Genomic DNA, 17,706 nt, shown 5'->3' with positions numbered 1-17,706 from the left:
GAATTTATTGTCAATCCCTAATTACCCTTAAGAAGGCAGTGATGAGCCACCTTTTGGAACTGCTGACCTAACAGCAATGTTCTAGTCTTTCACCACACATGGCCGTTAGGTCAGATTTGGTCGGAAACTTGGATTCTCCGGCAGTTCGCCTAACGCAATGTCGGCGTCGGCGACCGAAGAATCCAGCCCATTGTCTCCAACCACTACAACTCTGGGCTGGATTCCCCATTTGGGAGACTAAGGGCAGGATTTTCGGATTGCTGACGGCAAAATCGCATCCGGCTATTGGCCGGAGAATCCGTTTTTACACTGAAACCGGGGGCGGCGCCATTTTTCAGATGCTCCAACCCCTCAAAAACGGTGCAAACGGCGCAAACGGCTGAGGGCATCACCTGAGTCCTTCCCCCGATGCTCCACCCCGAAGGCCGACTTCCCGATGGCATCACTCGTGTGTCCTCACAGTTTTCGGGGACCTCACGTGATGGCTGTGGACTGTGTCCAGCGCCGCCACAGTCGGGGGGGGGGGGGGGGGGGGGCGTTCCGCTGACCGGGGGGCTTTCAGCGGGGCCTGGGAGGACTGGCGGGGTGTGGCCCGGGGGTAGTGAGGGGCATTACAGGGACGCTCCATCTGGTAGGCTGGGTCCACACACGGCCAGCGCCATGTTGTACGGCGCGGCCGCCGCAGGTCGCCGCCATGCTCATGCAGGGCCACAGACCCGGCAATTCTCCATTGGTGTCTGCAGGTAAAGCCGGGTGTGGAACGGCTGCTAGTCCACCACCGGGCGGAGCATCAGTGCGGAGGCGGTGCCGACTTTTTCATTGTAAAACCAGACACTTCTGTTGCAATCCCGGTATCAGGCCGCCTTTTAAGCAGGCGGCCCAATACAAGGTCTGGCGCTGTGTCCCCCTCCCACTCACACTCCCCTACCACTGATGAGCAAGATCATCTGCCCCCCCCCCCACCACCATGAGAATTATGGGTCACCCTCCCCACACCATGCACACATGAAAGTGACCCCCACTCTCCCATCGACCCCCCAACAGACCCCCACATATCAGAGACCCCCATATCAGACACCCACATATCAAAGACGCTCATATCAGAGACACTCTCCGCAGAGACCCTTTAAAAACGCTGATAAATATCTAGGAGATAAATGCGTTGACTTATTTTTCTCAGCAGAAAGAACTTAACTCCTGATGTGGTGAGGGCCTGTTAATCATAGCTGGATGTTATAAACATTTCAGTTAGCTCCAAAGCAGGGTATTTGAGATGCATTGAAGCGTGAAGGCAAATTAAAATAATAGATACCTGGCTGTCTGGAAGTTATGACCCTCTCAATTACTGCCTACTAAAAGCTATTTATCTTTGAAAGTGAATAGATGGCTCACAGATCAAAGCTTTTGAGGAGGTTTAAAGCTGTGTGATGTATTTTGGCTTTCTATGAAGTACAAGCTGCTGCTTTCAACACCTCTGTCTGAGGCAGCAGATATAAGGAACTGATAAGTGTAAAAAAGTGATTTTTCACTGCTTCTGCCTGGATTGCTCTTCAGAATCCAGACAGAGGTGACTGATGGGATGGTCTCTGAGATTGGGGAATCTGATATGGGGGTCTCTGAAGAGAGAGATCTCTGATACAGGGAAAGCTGAGATGGGAGGGCTGGGGGCGTGAGTAGAATTTGCATTGTGGAGGGGCCCTCCAATGGACATGGGGGTGCAACATTAAATACTTATGCCCTTGACCCACCACAGGGTTCACCACATCAGGGTTACACTTGAAAATATTAGCACCAATCCAGCTTGTGTAGATCCTGGCCGAGAGGGTCGGAGCATCACCGGGGCCGGCAGAATCAGGCTTTCAGCCCGTTAATCGGATGCAAATGGGCCATTTGCATCCTCCCACAAGCATGGGATGTTTAGCTTGCTGCCACCACTGGCGGGAGACTGGAGCATCGCAGAGTCACAGAATAACACAGTGCAGAAGAGGCTCTTCAGTCCATCGAATCTGCACCGATGCATGAAAAACACCTGACCTGCCTATCTAATCCCATTTGCCAGCACTTGGCCCATAGCCTTGAATGTTATGACATGCCAAGTGTTCATCAAGGTAGCTTTTAAAGGATGTGAGGCAACCCACCTCTACACCCTCCCACAGTACTCCGAAAGCTAGTGTTTGAAACAAACCTGTTTGACTTTAACCTGGTGTTGTAAGACTTCTTTTTGTGCTCACCCCAGTCCAACACCGGCATCTCCACATCATGTACGCCTTCCCAGGCAGTACATTCCATGCCGACACCAATCTCTGCGTAAAAACGTTTTTCATCAAATCCCCTTTAAACCTCCTGCCCCGTACTTTGAACCTGTGTCCCTTCGTAATTGACCCTTCAACTCAGGGGAACAGCTGCTCCCTATCCACACTGTCCATGCACCTCATAATCGTGTACACCTCGATCAGGTCGCCGCTCAGTCTTCTTTGCTTCAAAGAAAACAACCCAAGCCTATACTAGTCTCTTCATAACTTAAATGTTCCATGCCAATGCACCCCCTCCAGTGTAATCACATCCTTCCGATAATGTGGTGACACAATTGCACGCCGTACTCCAGCTGTGGCCTCACTCAAGTTCTATACAACTCCAACATGACCTCCCTGCTTTTCTATGCTTCAATTGATAAATGCAACTGTCCCATAAGCCTTCTTCACCACCCAATTAACCTGCGCTGGACAAACACTCCAAGGTTCCTTTGTACCTCGGAAGTTCCCAGTGTCAGGCCATTCAATGAATACTTCCTTGTCACTTTACTCCTTTCAAAATGTATCACCTCACAGTTTTCAGGGTTAAGTTCCATCTGCCACTTTTCTGCCCATTTGACCATGCCGTCTATATCTTCTTGTAACCCAAGACACTCAACCTCACTGTTAACCACCCAGCCAATCTTTTGTCAACTGCACAAGATCCTACCGCCCACATGGTCATCTATGTCATTTATATTAATGGCCAACAGTTGGGGACTGATTCTGTTTTTTGCCAGATGTTCAATTCTCCGCCACATCAGGAACCCTGCTACCAGCAGTATAGAATGCACCCCATGTCTCTGATTCCAATTGAATTAAATTTTCCGCTTTGATGCCACACTTGGTCAAATGTTGCCTTGATGCCGATCGGGGAGTCACTCACCTTACTGCTGGATTTCAGCTCTTCATTTCAGGTTTGGACCAATACTGTAATGGCGTGTTGAACAGAGTGACCCTGGCAGAACATTCGTGGTCTGTAGGATCTACAAGTGGATCGTAGCAAACAGAACATCCCTTGGGATGTTTGCAAAGTGCTGACTATACTGAACCACCCCGTGGTTGCAAAACCCGGAACATAGTGTCCGACATTAGGTGTGATTCCACAATGAGACTGCACTTCTTAAACAATCCCAACTGTTACACAAACAAGCAATTTAGGATTATCTATCTGACTCAATGGTGTGGCATGCATACACATGCTAAAAGCTACACATATTCACACACATGGCCCTCTCTTTTGCAAACAGAAAAAAACATGTTCACACTTCGTGCCTTTTTAAACTAAACAAAAGCTTGCGGGACAGCCGTTCCCTATTTCATTCCCCATGGCATTGCCTTGACCAATCAGAGTCAACTTGATGAGTTTGAATTTAAACAAAAGCCTGGCAGTTAACTGTTCCCTGGTGCACTCTCCAGCACAATGTCTCTACCAATCAGGGTCCACTTGCCAACGGATGAGCACTCTCTGCTCATGCAGTACTAATTGAGATTTGGTATTCTTGTCATTCTGTCCTGATGAATACAAGACAAAAAGCTTTGATAGCACGTCTCCTTGTTCAGCAAATTAGTTCCATCTTCCTGTACTTTTCCACAATCACTGTATTTTTTCAAGGTTCATTGTGCTGTTATGAGAGGGTACAGACTGATGTCCTCATGACCCTGAGGAAAGGAACATTTCTATCTTGGTAACCATAAGCATCGGGCACTCGCAGACAATCAAGATTCAGAGAAAGGCTCTCGTTACTCTCTGATCCCACAACATGCCTGAAATATGCCTTCTTCAGCAAGTAAAACCAATTTAATGTGATCTGATATAATGTAATCTGGTATAATTTGACACAAACCAGTTCTTCCCACTGGTGAAACTGAATACAATGTCCTATGTATTGAATCCAATATAAAATGGGAGACCATGATGCTGGCCAAGTCTACTGTACCATGCAACAGACAGTTGTAATAAGCACCATTAACAGAAACCAAGGAGGACGTATTCTGTGCATCATAATAATAATCTTTTTATTGTCACAAATAGGCTTACATTAGCACTGCAATGAAGTTACTGTGAAAAGCCCCTAGTTGCCACACTCCGACTCCTCTTCGGGTACACAGAGGGAGAATTCAGAATGTCCAATTCACCTCACAGCACATCTTTCGGGACTTGTGGGAGGAAACCGGAGCACCCAGAGGAAACCCACGCAGACACAGGGAGAATGTGCAGACTCCGCACAGACAGTGACCCAAGCAGGAATCAAACCTAGGACCCTGGCGCTGTCAAGCAACAGTGCTAACCACTGTGTAACCATGCCCACCATAATCGGCGTGGTCAGAGAAATGTACAGAAGGAACAAGAGTCTGGAACGATCATATCCCTGACTATTTTCTCCTTTTGCCTCCCTTGCATTATGTGTGTTCTTCAAGAAAGATGATAGGATAGTGGTTTGTCCCCAAGATTCTTGAACTGCCTTGCTGCAGTCACCAACTACAAGGTATATACTAATAATGAAAGGATGTGGGGGAAAAAAGAAACATGCAAATTGCTTGCCACTTTTTAAAGCAATCAGGACACTCCAAATCACATAATCAGAATGATGCAGTACTGTAGGAGGCCATTCAGCCCATTGCCCCAGTGCAGACTATTTGAAAGAGCTATTCAATTCACTTTTGAAAGTTACTATTGAATTGATTTCCAGCGTGTTTTCAGGCATTGAAATTTAGATCGCAACAATTCATCCCCATGTAAAAATGTTTGTCTCGTGCACCTCTGGTTCCTTACGACAAACAATTTAAATCTGTACTCTCTGGTCACCAGTCCTACTGCTGCTAAAAACGGTTGACTTCATTTACTCCTATCTGATCACTTCATGATTATAAATACCTCTTAGTCTCTTCTTGACCTTTCCTGCTTTAAAGGGGGGGGGGGGGGGGGGGGGGGGGGGGGGGGGGTTTGCCAGCCTCTCCAAGGTCTCCATAAAACTGATCTTCTAGATCATCTTCACTTTCTGGTGTCATTTCACTGAATCTGCTCTGTGCCTTCTTTAAGGCCTTGATATCCTTACTAAAGTATGGTACCCAAAATTCTATACCATCCATTAGTTGGGGTCAAATTAGTATTTTACCTAGGTTTGGCAGAAACCCATTGTCAGCACCTCTGCCCTTACCACTTCCCCTCCCTCCTAGAACCATGGCAGGGTCCCTGTTCTCCTCACATTCCACTTCAACAGCATTCACATTCAAAGGATCATCCTCCACCATTTCCGCCAACTCCACCACGATGCCACCATGAAACACATCTTCCACTCGTCTCCTCCATCAGCATTCTGAAGGGATCACATCCTCAATGACACCCTGGTACACTCCTCCAACATCCCCAAATCCTCACCCCCTTCCCACAGCACCTTTCCTTGCAACCGCAGAAGGTGCAACATCTGCCTCTTTACTTCCTCCCTTCTTTGCTGTTCAAGGTCCCAAAAAGTCATTTGAGGTGGGCAGGACGGTAGCACAGTGGTTACCACAATTGCTTCACAGCTCCAGGGTCCCAGATCCAATTCCCGGCTTGGGTCACTGTCTGCGCAGAGTCTGCACGTTCTCCCCGTGTCTGCGTGGGTTTCCTCCGGGTGCTCCAGTTTCCTCCCACAGTCCAAAGATGTGCAGGTTAGGTGGATTGGCCATGACAAAAAATTGCCCTTCGTGTCAAAAAAGGTTAGGTGGGGTTACTGGGTTACGGGGATAGGGTGAAAGTACGGGCTTAGGTACGGTGCTCTTTCCAAGGGCTATTGCAGACTCCATGGGCCGAATGGCCTCCTTCTGCACTGTAAATTCTATGATTCAGAGGAGAGGCAACATTTCACTTGCACCTGCTTCATTTTGGTCTACTGTATTTACTGCTCCCAATGCGGTCTCCTCTACATTGGGGAGACTAAATGCAGGCTGGGTGACCACTTAGCAGATCACCGGTGCTCAGTCTGCATGCATGACCCCAGCCTTCCCTGCCGCTTGTCATTTTAACTCAGCATCTTACTCTCATGGCCGTATGTCCATCCTTGGCCTGCTGCAATGTTCTAGTGAAGCCCAGCGCAAACTAGAGAAGCAGCACCTCATCTTCTGATTCGGCACGTTACAGCCCTCGGGAATTAACAGTGAGTTCAACAACTTCAGACTGTGACCTTTCTCCTCCATCTTGACTTTTTTTATATCCCAAACGCTTTTCGTTCCTTTCCCCCAGTGCTCTACATTTCACTTGTTCTCACAGTTTGTTTGCATTGAATGCTGACCTTTATTCTCCCATTAATACATTCTGATATCTGCCCTTTATGCAACTACTATCACCTTCTCCTGCCATTAATGCCTCCTCGGTCTATGACCTACACGTCCTTGTTGTAATTTCTCTTGGCTCCCACCAACCATTGACCTTTTACTCTGTTCCAGCTGCTCCAGCCCCTCTTGTATAGTATATAATCCAACATATTTCTCCCTCTCTTTAGCTCTGAAGAAGAGTCATATGGACTTGAAATGGTAATTCTATTTTCTCTCTACAGATGCCCCCAGACTTGAGTTTTTCCAGCGTTCTCTGTTTTTGTTTGGCGTAGATCTCTTGCTTGTATTCTTTTCCTGTATTAATAAAGCCACGGATCCCATCCACTTTTTAAAATCGCCTTCTCATCCTATCCTACCACCGTAGGGAAGATTTGTGTACCTACAGCAAGTTTCTAATCCTGAACTCTCTTTAAAATTGTACCATTTCATTTATATTTCCTTTTCTCATTATTTTTACTGAAATGTATCGCTGCACATTTATTTGCGTTAAATGTCATCTGTCACGTGTTGCCTGTTTCATCTTTCCATGTTCTCGTGAAATAGATTATGGTCCTTCTCATTGTTTTCCTGCACTTCTGAGTGTCATGTCATTGTGCCCTGAATATCCAACTGTTGCAGGATTTAGAAATCATGGCAATTCCCTGGATATCTGGCATGGAGTTTCTGAATGACACAACACAATATCTGTTCATCAACTGAGTAATACCCGTTTCAATCTCTGTTGGGTACAGTTGGTTCTGAATGACCATCTGCATGAAATTAAAGATGTTCTGTTACTTTTTTTTAAAAATTTAGATTACCCAATTATTTTTTCCAATTAAGGGGCAATTTAGCGTGGCCAATCCACCTACTCTGCACATTTTTGGGTTGTGGGGGCGAAACCCATGCAGACACGGGGAGAATGTGCAAACTCCACACGGACAGTGACCCAGAGCCGGGATCGAACCTGGGACCTCAGCGCCGTGAGGCGGTTGTGCTAACCACTAGGCCACCGTGCTGCCCTTAGATGTTGACGATTGCTGTCTGGGATTTGCTGGTCAGGAGTGTTGCCAAATTATAAATGGCCTGCTGTGTGCCTCAGTGACACTCTGAATGCAGTGCCGCAGGAGGGAACAGTTCCATTCTGTCAAATCCCTTGCAGCGGCCTGATAAAAACACAGAAGCATAACAATTCAGGACTGGGCCACTTGAAAAGCATGTGGAGCTGAGCCCACCCTGTCGAGCTCCTCCTGCTTGTCCCTCAAAATGGCAAACTCGCTAACCATCTTCTGAGACGTGACACATATGTATCATAGGGTAACTGGCTCTGAGGTGCTGGCTACTCTCCTGTTGTTGTCCGATACCCGGGGTTATCTAGGTTCTAGGGAGACTGCTTCCCCTTCAGCCCCTTGCCTCCTGCACCTATGCGATAAAACCAGATAAAATTCACAAGAGCTACTCATCCACAAATTGCCTAACATTTGCACTGCGTCTGTTTCAATACCGAGCTGAAACTAAAATGCTTCTGCAATAAATTGGCCGTTAATGGGTCTGCTGCAGCAAAAAAAAATCCTGTTAAAGATTTCTTATCCAATTTAGAGCCAGCAGGGAACTCTTAACTCCCATGTGTATCTGCTATGATTACGCTAAATTTAACTGTCCTGAACAAGGTTTTTATATCGAAAGCAATGGGCGTCCAGAACAACAAATGATCACCCTGTCTTATCATAGAATTTTATAACACAGCGGAGGCCATTTGGCCTGTCATGTCTGTGCCGGCTCTTTGATAGAACTATCCAATTAGTTGCACTCCCCACTCTTTCCCTTGTTAACGGCAAGTTGCTTTTCACAGCCTGTAAGCATTCAACACGATCATCTCACTGCTGTGTCTGCTACCATGACATCAAGCGGTGCATTCTAACAAGGGTGAACAAAGCAGATCATATTAGAGATGGAGATCACTCAATATAAAAGACAGAGACAGGCTAGGAGAAGTGTTCACTGAATCACCCCTGAAAAATAAAGACAACTTTTTTTTATTTCAAAGGGCAACGTTTTTTTTCATTCACTCGTGGAATGTGGGCATCGCTGGCTAGGCCAGAATTTATTGCCCATCCCTAATTGTCCTCGAGAAGGTGGTAGCAAGTTTCCTTCTTGAATTGATGCAGACTATGTGGCTGTGGGAACACCCACAGTGTTGTTAAGAAGGGAATTGATCACTGACAGTGAAGGAACGTTGATGCAGTTCCAAATCAAGATGGTGGCCGGGATTTGTCGTCCTCCCCCACTGCGATCGGGAATCCCGATTTGGTAGAGGATGGAGTATCGACCAAAAAATGGGATCGGTGCTGGGCAGCAGACCCTTCCCCAGTCTCCGCTCCCCTGCCGCCACCCATGGCAGACTACCCACCGCGCGTCGGCGGGAAAATGCAAAGTGCTGATTTGCATACATTAGCACGCCCGATCCCCCATCCGCTGCCCCACCCCTCCCTCCCTCCCGCCTGGCATTTGCTCCAGGCCCCACAGCAGGAAATCCACCAGGCAGGCTTTCGTGGCAGCATGGCCAAGTGCATCCCTGGCATGGTGAATCCCGAGAAGGGTCAATGGGGTCACCCCATCGCTAATGTGCCCCTCTGCTGGTGACAAGTTGAAGAGAGAGGTTCCCAAAGGGTCCTGGGGTGGGGTGAGGGCTTGGCCCCGGGACCCTCTCGCGGGGTGGAACTCCCGTGTCTGGATTGCCCCTTCAAGCCCAGGGCAACCTGAAGATCATCCTTGCTATGGTGATCGCAGGCAGCCCTCTGCTCAAAAACATCCTCCTGGTCAGACTTTTTAAATCCTGAAGTGGCCTCCTCACCCTGAATTGCTCTGCCTGACAGCTGATGAGCAGTTGAGGAATTTCAGTGAAGAATCAACACTTTCCTTTCCTAACATCTGCTCCGTCAACATTCCCCCCATGAGAATGCATGAAGATGGCCTGACCCCCCCATGGCCCCCAGCAGAACCCCCCCCATAAGATCCCCCATCAAACCCTCATCACACCCTCAACAGAGACACCCTGATTAGACCCACAACAGTCCTCTAACAGAGACCCCCCCCAACAGACCTCCAATAGCGACGCCCAACAAGTGATGCCCCCCATAATACGCCCAACAGAGATCCCCACATCGGACCTCCCATCAGAGATGCCCATCAGATTCCCTCCAGACCCCCATCCGGGAACCCCTTCCCATCAAACCCTCATCAGAGACTCCCAACAGAGGACCCGATCAGAGAGCCCGGTCTGAAAGCTGGAGAGCAGTCCAGGCATTCGGGTGAAAAATCACTGCATTTTCACTTATGCTTTCTTAACATCTGTGGCCTCGGACAAAGGTGTTTAAAGCAGCATGTGTTACAAATATCAGAGGCTTCCTGGAAAGCCCAGTACACTCAAAGGGCTTCAAATCCCTTGACAGCCTTTGAAATGCAAATCTCCAATTCAATTTCATGCAGCAATCATTGCATTAGCCAGTGATTGGCAGTTTTATTACTCCAGAGACAGCTGCTTGGTGGATTGTTCATTGATCTGTTTCCCTTCACGCTTGAATGCATCTCCATTACCATTGTAAACATAATGTTTATAAACACCCTTGCTATGATTGACAGCCCCTCATCATAAAAAAGGCAGCTACATGTTTCCTGCTGTGAAAAAGAAGTCAAAGCACTTTGCTGCTTTTGATGTGATGAGGGGCTGTCATTCATAGGCAGGAGTGTCTCTGGAGTGATTTTTCAAACTACCGCCTGGACTGCTCCAGCTTTCAGGCAAGGGTATCTGATGGGGGGGATCTTATAGGGGGCTCGGGGGGGGGGGGGCACCATTGGGGGTCTGATCAGGGGACTCTGTTGGGGGTCTGATGGGGGGTGTGCTGGGCGCATTCTGATATATGGCCTGGGAGGGGTCTGATGGGGGGCTGGGGAGGGGCAATCAGAAGGGGCATGCAGGATTTGCATTGCAGGGGTACCTTCCAATGGACTTTGGGGGAACCACCATTATGCACTGACCCCCTTAACCCACTGTGGGGTGTATTGTGTCAGGGCCATGCTTGAAAATACCTGCACCCCCTTGAAACTCGGTGGCCAGAGCAGGGTCCAGAGGAGGTTCACAAGAATGATCCCTGGAATGAAGAGCTTGTCGTATGAGGAACGGTTGAGGACTCTAGATCTGTAATCGTTTGAGTTTAAAAGGATGAGGGGGGGATCTTATTGAAACTTACAGGATACTGTGAGGCCTGGATAGAGTGCATGTGGAGAGAATAGTTCCACTTGTAGGAAAAACTAGAACCAGAGGATACAATCTCAGAGTAAATGGACAATTCTTTAAACAGAGATGAGGAGGAATTTCTTCAGCCAGAGGATGGTGAATCTGTGGAACCTTTACCGCAGAAGGCTGTGGAAGCGAAATCACTGAGTGTCTTTAAGACAGAGATATATAGGTTCTTGATTAATAAGGGGATCAGGGGTTATGGCGAGAAGGCAAGAGAATGGGGATGAGAAAAATATCAGCCATGATTGAATGGCAGAGCAGATTCGATGGACCGAGTGGCCTAATTCTTATGGTTTTATCGCTTTCAGCCCCTTAATCAGGTGCAAATTGGCGCAAATGACCCATTTGCATCTTCCCACCGGCATGGAGCATATAGTTCGCTGCCACCAGTGGAAGGGGACCAGAGCATCAGAATGGGATCCATGCCCGGCACCAAGCCCATTATTAGGCTGATGCTTGATTCTCTTCCGGATCGGGAACCCCTCTACCGGCGGTGAGCAGCGGAGAATCCACTTCAATGTTTTCTTTCTCTGTGGTCCCTGCACGGCAAGTCTTTCATTGCTGTATCCCTTTCTTCACTCTCTGAATGTGAGGAGGATGTTGTGAATCCTCTTAAGCATTTTGAGTGTGTGCAAATAAATTAACCCTTTAAGTTTGTCCTATCTCGGATTTGCCGTGGGGTCACTAACAGAAAATTGATCGTACCAAAACCGAGGAGTTGGGAAACACGGCACCATTTATAAAGAGGGAAACAAATCAAAACAACTTTCTGTTTATGGACCGGTGATGAGAGGAGAAATTAGTGATGTTTAAATTAACCCTGCTCCAATCCAAAACAGGATATTTTCCCACATATATTCATGTAGATAACTCTCCTACATCCATATTTATAACTGGAAAAAAACAGATAGACAGCAGCACAGTGCACCGTGTCCAACAGAACAAAGCTGCCAAAGGAAAGATTAAGGTCAGTCAATTTAAATGGATATGAATGGTAATCCACACACAGGTGAGATTAAAAGGTGCTGAACATGCTTTTTTATCCATCCATCATTGTGTCTGTACTTTGACACAAATGTCACAGAATATTATGAAGATCGGCTATTCTAGTCAGGCTTAGTTTACTATATTATTCCAGGTCCACTACGCTGTCAAAGCTTCAGTCTAACTGGAGTAGAATCATAACAACAGTGTTTTTTCCCCCAAGTATTCCATATGTTTGCAACTGGTCGATATCAAATCAAATTTATAAGCGCGCCACTCTATTTTTGGTGATCATTTTAAACTCACGCCCTGACTAACGACCTACGGGAACAATTGGCTAAATTTTCCAGGTCACTTGACACCAAACTGGGAGGCAGGAGGACTGACAAAATGGCAGGGGGAGGGGTTGAGAGGGAATTTGATGTCTCCATCTGTCATGCCATATTGCCAATGGCGGGGAAGCTGGTAACGTGGTAACCCACCATTTAAGTGGCCTTTTAGGAGCCACTTTTTGCTTCCAAGGGCATTTTTTCCCCATTGGGAGGGCACTGCACCATTTAGGGAGACCAAGTGAAAAAAGCGGGCCTCGCAGAAGGCTCCTGTGCAGTACTCTTTTATGGACACTCCATCGCCCACAGAAGCAATCCCATTGGCGTTGACTGTCCTTGCACCATCAGCGCTCACAACACACCCTCCCAGCCTGGCCTCGATGTCCCAACCCAACTCACCGGCCCCGCCATTTAGGTGCCTTTAATAAGGCACAGGGAGTCCACAGTGAGGTTGAAATAAAGACTTTTGTTTTACAACAGTTCATACATGGGGCCCGGGTACTCTGTCTCCGACCAGTCAGTTCCACACCTGCCAACACGAGGAAACAATTATCCCCACACTGTATGTCCCATGCTGGTTATTATAGCGCTCTCTCTCCCTGGATCACCATTCTTAGCATCGGCCTACGCAGGTGATGGCACTGCTTAGGCTGCCAAACAGCAGCCCGCTGATTGGACCAGCAACACTTGGGAGTTGGAGGGAGGGTCTCCCAGGTGCCCACCACTAGCTAAAGTGGGCTCAGCTGCCGCTTTCTGCCCCAGCGACAGGACTTCACCTGCAACAGGAATATTCAACCCAGTGTTACCCTAGCAAAGAGTAACTCTGACAAAGAGTCATTCAGGCTCGAAACGCTAGCTCCATTCTCTCTCCACAGACGCTGTCAGACCTGCTGAGATTGTCCAGCATTTTCCATTTTTGTTTCAGATTCCTGCATCCACAGTAATTTGCTTTTACCTTATCAAAGCCCCTTCCAGATTCCTGGATTCATTACAGCACCACAGGAAGCCATTCCACCCATTGAAATTATTAATATCCCCCACAAAGATTAAGCCGGGATTCTCCCCCAACTGGCGGGCGGGCCGTACCGGCACCAAAGAGTGGCGTGAACCACTCTGGCGTCGGGCCGCCCGGATGTTGCGAATCCTCCGCACTTCTGGGGGCTAGGCTGGCGCTGGAGTTGGCGCATGTGCGGGAGCACCAGCACGTTCTGGCGCCTGCGCAGAATCACTGGCGGAACCCTGCGCATGCGCAGGGGGGTTTCTTCTCTGCACCGGCCATGGCGGAGCTTTACAGAGGCCGGCGCGGAGGGAAAGAGAGCCCCCAAGGCACAGGCCCGCCCGCAGATCGGTGGGCCCCGATCGGTGGGCCCCGATCGCAGTCCAGGCCACCGTGGGGCCGGATCCAATGAGCCCCCCAAAGTCTCCGCAGGCCGCCCTCAGAGCCAGGTCCCGCCAGTATGGACCTTGTGTATTTCACGCCGGCGGGAAAAAGGGCGGCCGCTCGGCCCATCGGGGCCCAGAGAATTGCCAGGGAGGGCCACTGCCAACGGCTCCCGACCAGCGCGACGTGATCCCCACTCCCACCAAAAAAACCGGTGCCGGAGAATTCGGCAGCCTGCGTCGGAGTGGCAGGGCAGGATTCACCCCCCCCCCCCCCCCCAGCGATTCTCCGACCCGACGGGTGGGGTCGGAGAATCTCACCCTAGATCTTCAGTGATCCAATGAAAAGAACAAGGCGAAAGTTCATCATTTCCCATCACCACACAGCAGAAAGAAATTAACCTGGAAAGATGTGAGGGCAGCACGGTGGCGCAGTTGTTAGCACTGTAGCCTCATGGCGCCGAGGTCCCAGGTTCGATCCCGGCTCTGGGTCACTGTCCGTGAGGAGTTTGCACATTCGCCCCGTGTCTGCATAGGTTTCACCCCCACAACCCAAAGATGTGCAGGGTAGGTGGATTGGCCACAATAAATTGTCCCTTAATTGGAAAAATTTAATTGGGCACGGTAAATTTATATTGAAAGAAAACCTGAAAAGTTGGGGTGGAATCTTGGAGGAACTGGTGCCTGTCTCATTTCCAGGCCTGTTCTGCTGGTCTACAGAGGCCCGGAGCAGAATTTCCACGTTTTGATGGAACACAAACAAACAGTCCCTCTTTAGTTGATGACCCCGTGCTTGCAAACAAAATCTTACACTGATGGTACATTCACACACTCATCTAAGCCCCCAGCAGTCTGACGATTAATCTTCAGATGTCCTCAAACCTTAAGTCACCCGTTTCTTCACAGCATACAAAGGAAATCATTTGAATTGTCAAATTTACTTTGCTGCTTTCCAAGTCAAATTTCATTTAGATAAATGGAAACCATTTCTGTCCCATAGGTCTAGTAAACTTTGAAGACAGTGGGGGGGGGGGGGGGGGGTTTATTACAACCACCAACATTCTGATGTTCCCGTTATTACCCAGTTAAACAGCTTCAGTCTGCTCACGGCGCATCCCCTGTGACAGATTGTGCAATAAAAATTCTGCTGACTGAAGTTTTAACTCAATCTTATAAACCGTTACAAGTTTAGAAAAATATATTTTCCCATCTTGAATGGCCCATTTTCTGCAGGATAAGAGATTGCTGAGAACAGAGCAAATGAGTAAATTGAATGGCATATCAGCAGGATAATGAAATATAAAATACCCAGTTCAGTAAAGAGTTTGCGAAACAGAAGAAAATCCTCTAAAAGCTCACTGTTACATGAATGCGCTCTCTACATTAGGTGTGATGTACCCTCTGTGTACCGATGCTTGATTTGATTTTGTCAGTTCAGATTATTGGCCTGGGCCAGATGTGTCCCCAGCATAGGCTGGCTTCTTGACAACGCTTGCTCCCAGGATATGGTGCAAAGAACCCCAGGAGGTTTGAAGCAGTGCTGTGGCTGCTGACTGAAAATCCAAAACATGAGACAGCAACTCTTCAGCCCTGAGGATTCAATGGACATCTGCATAAGTAAAACTACCTCGTATCTTTTCTGGCTCCTCTTCACCGTGTTGCCGACCCCTCACGGTGATTTCCCCCCTCCCCCCACAATCTGAGAGAGCTGGGCATAAGGGCGTATGACACCTCCTCTTGGCTTGTGGTTCTGGGTGTCCCCCCCAGCAGGGGAGAAAAGCCAGGCAGATTGGATGGCCAAACATCCCTCATCTGGAGCAGGCCCTCCCCTCCCCTCCCCGTGAAACCCCATGGGTGTGGGGATGCTACATCTTTGTTACAATTCATACAACTTTTTAAATGGTGCCCTGATCTCCTTAAAGCCGAGGTTGCTGTGCCCACTCTGCCAGTGTTGATGTCGTGGGACCCTCCACCAGGACTTTGTTTGACTACATGTAAAAACATTTGGCGGGAAAAGCCAACAGTGCAGCCGGTAGGCTACACTCCTCTTTTCACACACAAAATGAAAATTCCGCCTATAACGTAATCTTGACAAAAAACGATTTCTTAACCCTGCACATGTTATAACGATGAATATAACCCGCACCGGCAGAATTGAGGTGATGTTAATAAATGGCTCTCAACATTTATGGGAATCATCTCAACCTCTTTAACTCGCCGTCCATTCATGTTGCTGTGTAAAATAATAATGTGGCCTGGAACGCTATTCCGTATTGACCACAGTACTAACCTTGCTTTTTTCCTGCTGAAGCTCTATTTGAATATCAGTCAGCTTAGCTCGGAGCTCCTCATTGGCAGCTTGCAGTGTGTCTATCAACACCTCGGGCTTTTCGCCCTTCCCACGTGCTTTCTTTGACATGTTTGTTCAGTGGTTCTTCTTACGCCGTGAAGGAGGAGTCAGTAATTCCTAACTGTCGGAATCGCGTAGCCTATGGAATATCCTCCCATTATCAGCTCCATCCTTTGGACCCTGGCGTGAACACATTCAAAACAAAGTGGAAGGAAAGTTAACGTTGTAATTCATTACAAAATGCCATCTTATACTGTACTGTATAATGCCATTGACTGTCAAGGGGTTAGACTTTCTCTCATTGGCGATGGTTGTTGGCAGGCACTTGTGTGTCATAAATGTTACAATCCACTGATCAGTTCAAGTCTGGCTTTATTATTGATTCTTTAATACCTAAGGAATTGTGAATGGCGCCTAACATGTGCCAACATCAGTGGACAGCCCTAATTCTGACCTAATGATGGAAGAAAGGTCATTAGCAACTGAAGAGACTTAGCCATGATGCTGTACCAATGTACTTGGGCTAGGATGCAGACTCGATGGGCTGAATGGCCTCCTTCTGCCCAGTAAATTCTATGATTCTATCCTTACCTGGTCTGGCCTACATATGGCTCCAGACCGACAGCAATGTGGTTGATTCTTAAATGCCCTCTGAAATGGCCTAGCAAGCCACTCAGTTATATTCGTAGGTTGTCCAATCACAACGGGGGACAGTAAAACAATTGGCAGTGTCGTCACCGAGGACCCCGGTTCAATCCCGGCCCCAGGTCACTGGCCATGTGGAGTTTGTACATTCTCCCCATGTCTGTGTGGGCCCCACCACCACAACCAAAAAGTTGTGCAGGATAGGAGGATTAGCCACACTAAATTGCCCCTCAATTGGAAAAATAATTAATTAAAAAATAAATGAATGAATAAATTTATCACTGGCAGTTATGAAAGCCCACTGAAGGTAGGTTATACCTATATTATACCTACTTTATATTACAGAACTGCGCTGAAAGGTACTCAACCTCCTGATATCAGTAAAATTAGCCCATTGTCATAGAGCTCATGCCATCTCTAACTTGTTCCTATTTCCTTCCAACCTAATTATTGCAAAACGTTTCTCTTTCAAATTAGCTTATACATTCACACGTGGACGTACACAAACACGCACGCACAAACAGACGCACACACAATTTTATTCATTCAAGGGATGTGGATGTCGCTAGCTAGGCCAGCATTTACTTGCCCTTGAGAAGGTGGTGGTGAGCTGGCCCACAGTGCGGTTAGGGAGGGAGTTCCAGGATTTGGACCCAGTGACGTGCAGTGAAGGTATGGTGATGTATTTCCAAGTCAGGGTGGAGAGTGGCTTGGAGGGGAACTCACAGGTGATGGTTTCTCTTAGTGCTTGCCACCCCTGTCTTTCTAAATCAAACATGTCCAATCTTTTCACATGGGGGGGGGGCATATTTCAACATTTTTCTTACTCAACGGGTCAATGAGCAGGTTTTGGAAAGATAAAAGCCGGAATCTTCCCAAAAATGGACAGCGTACTGGCTCAGGCGAGAAAGCCAGGGTGACGTTTGCATGCTGTACAGCTGGCTTTCTTTGTATTGAACAACACTGTGAAATTTCAATGGGGAAGAGACTCACACAATCAGCTGGAGGGGTGGAGCCTAATAAAGCCGGCAACGGCGGGAATCCAGAGAATTCTATTTATTCACCATTAAGTCAACTGCGGTGAGCGCTGACAGTTTTACTGTTATCGAGGGCTGCGACATTATTGCAAAT

The 17,706-nt window shown here is 47.9% G+C and overlaps 1 protein-coding gene across 1 annotated transcript in view; it reads right to left on the bottom strand.

The window, feature by feature from the left end:
* Positions 1 to 17,706, bottom strand: part of LOC119963435 (janus kinase and microtubule-interacting protein 1-like) — a 432,838-nt gene that overhangs the window by 216,128 nt on the left and 199,004 nt on the right. The window contains exon 3 of the mRNA XM_038792562.1: positions 15,871 to 16,110. Within this exon, the coding sequence (XP_038648490.1) occupies positions 15,871 to 15,999 (129 nt within the window). The 5' untranslated portion in view covers positions 16,000 to 16,110. The remainder of the gene's footprint in view (positions 1 to 15,870; positions 16,111 to 17,706) is intronic.

The sequence above is a fragment of the Scyliorhinus canicula genome, chromosome 3 (assembly GCF_902713615.1).
Source record: "Scyliorhinus canicula chromosome 3, sScyCan1.1, whole genome shotgun sequence".
NCBI lineage: Eukaryota > Metazoa > Chordata > Chondrichthyes > Carcharhiniformes > Scyliorhinidae > Scyliorhinus > Scyliorhinus canicula.
Note: the sequence above shows the minus strand (reverse complement) of the source record. Positions and strands in the feature narration are given on the sequence as shown.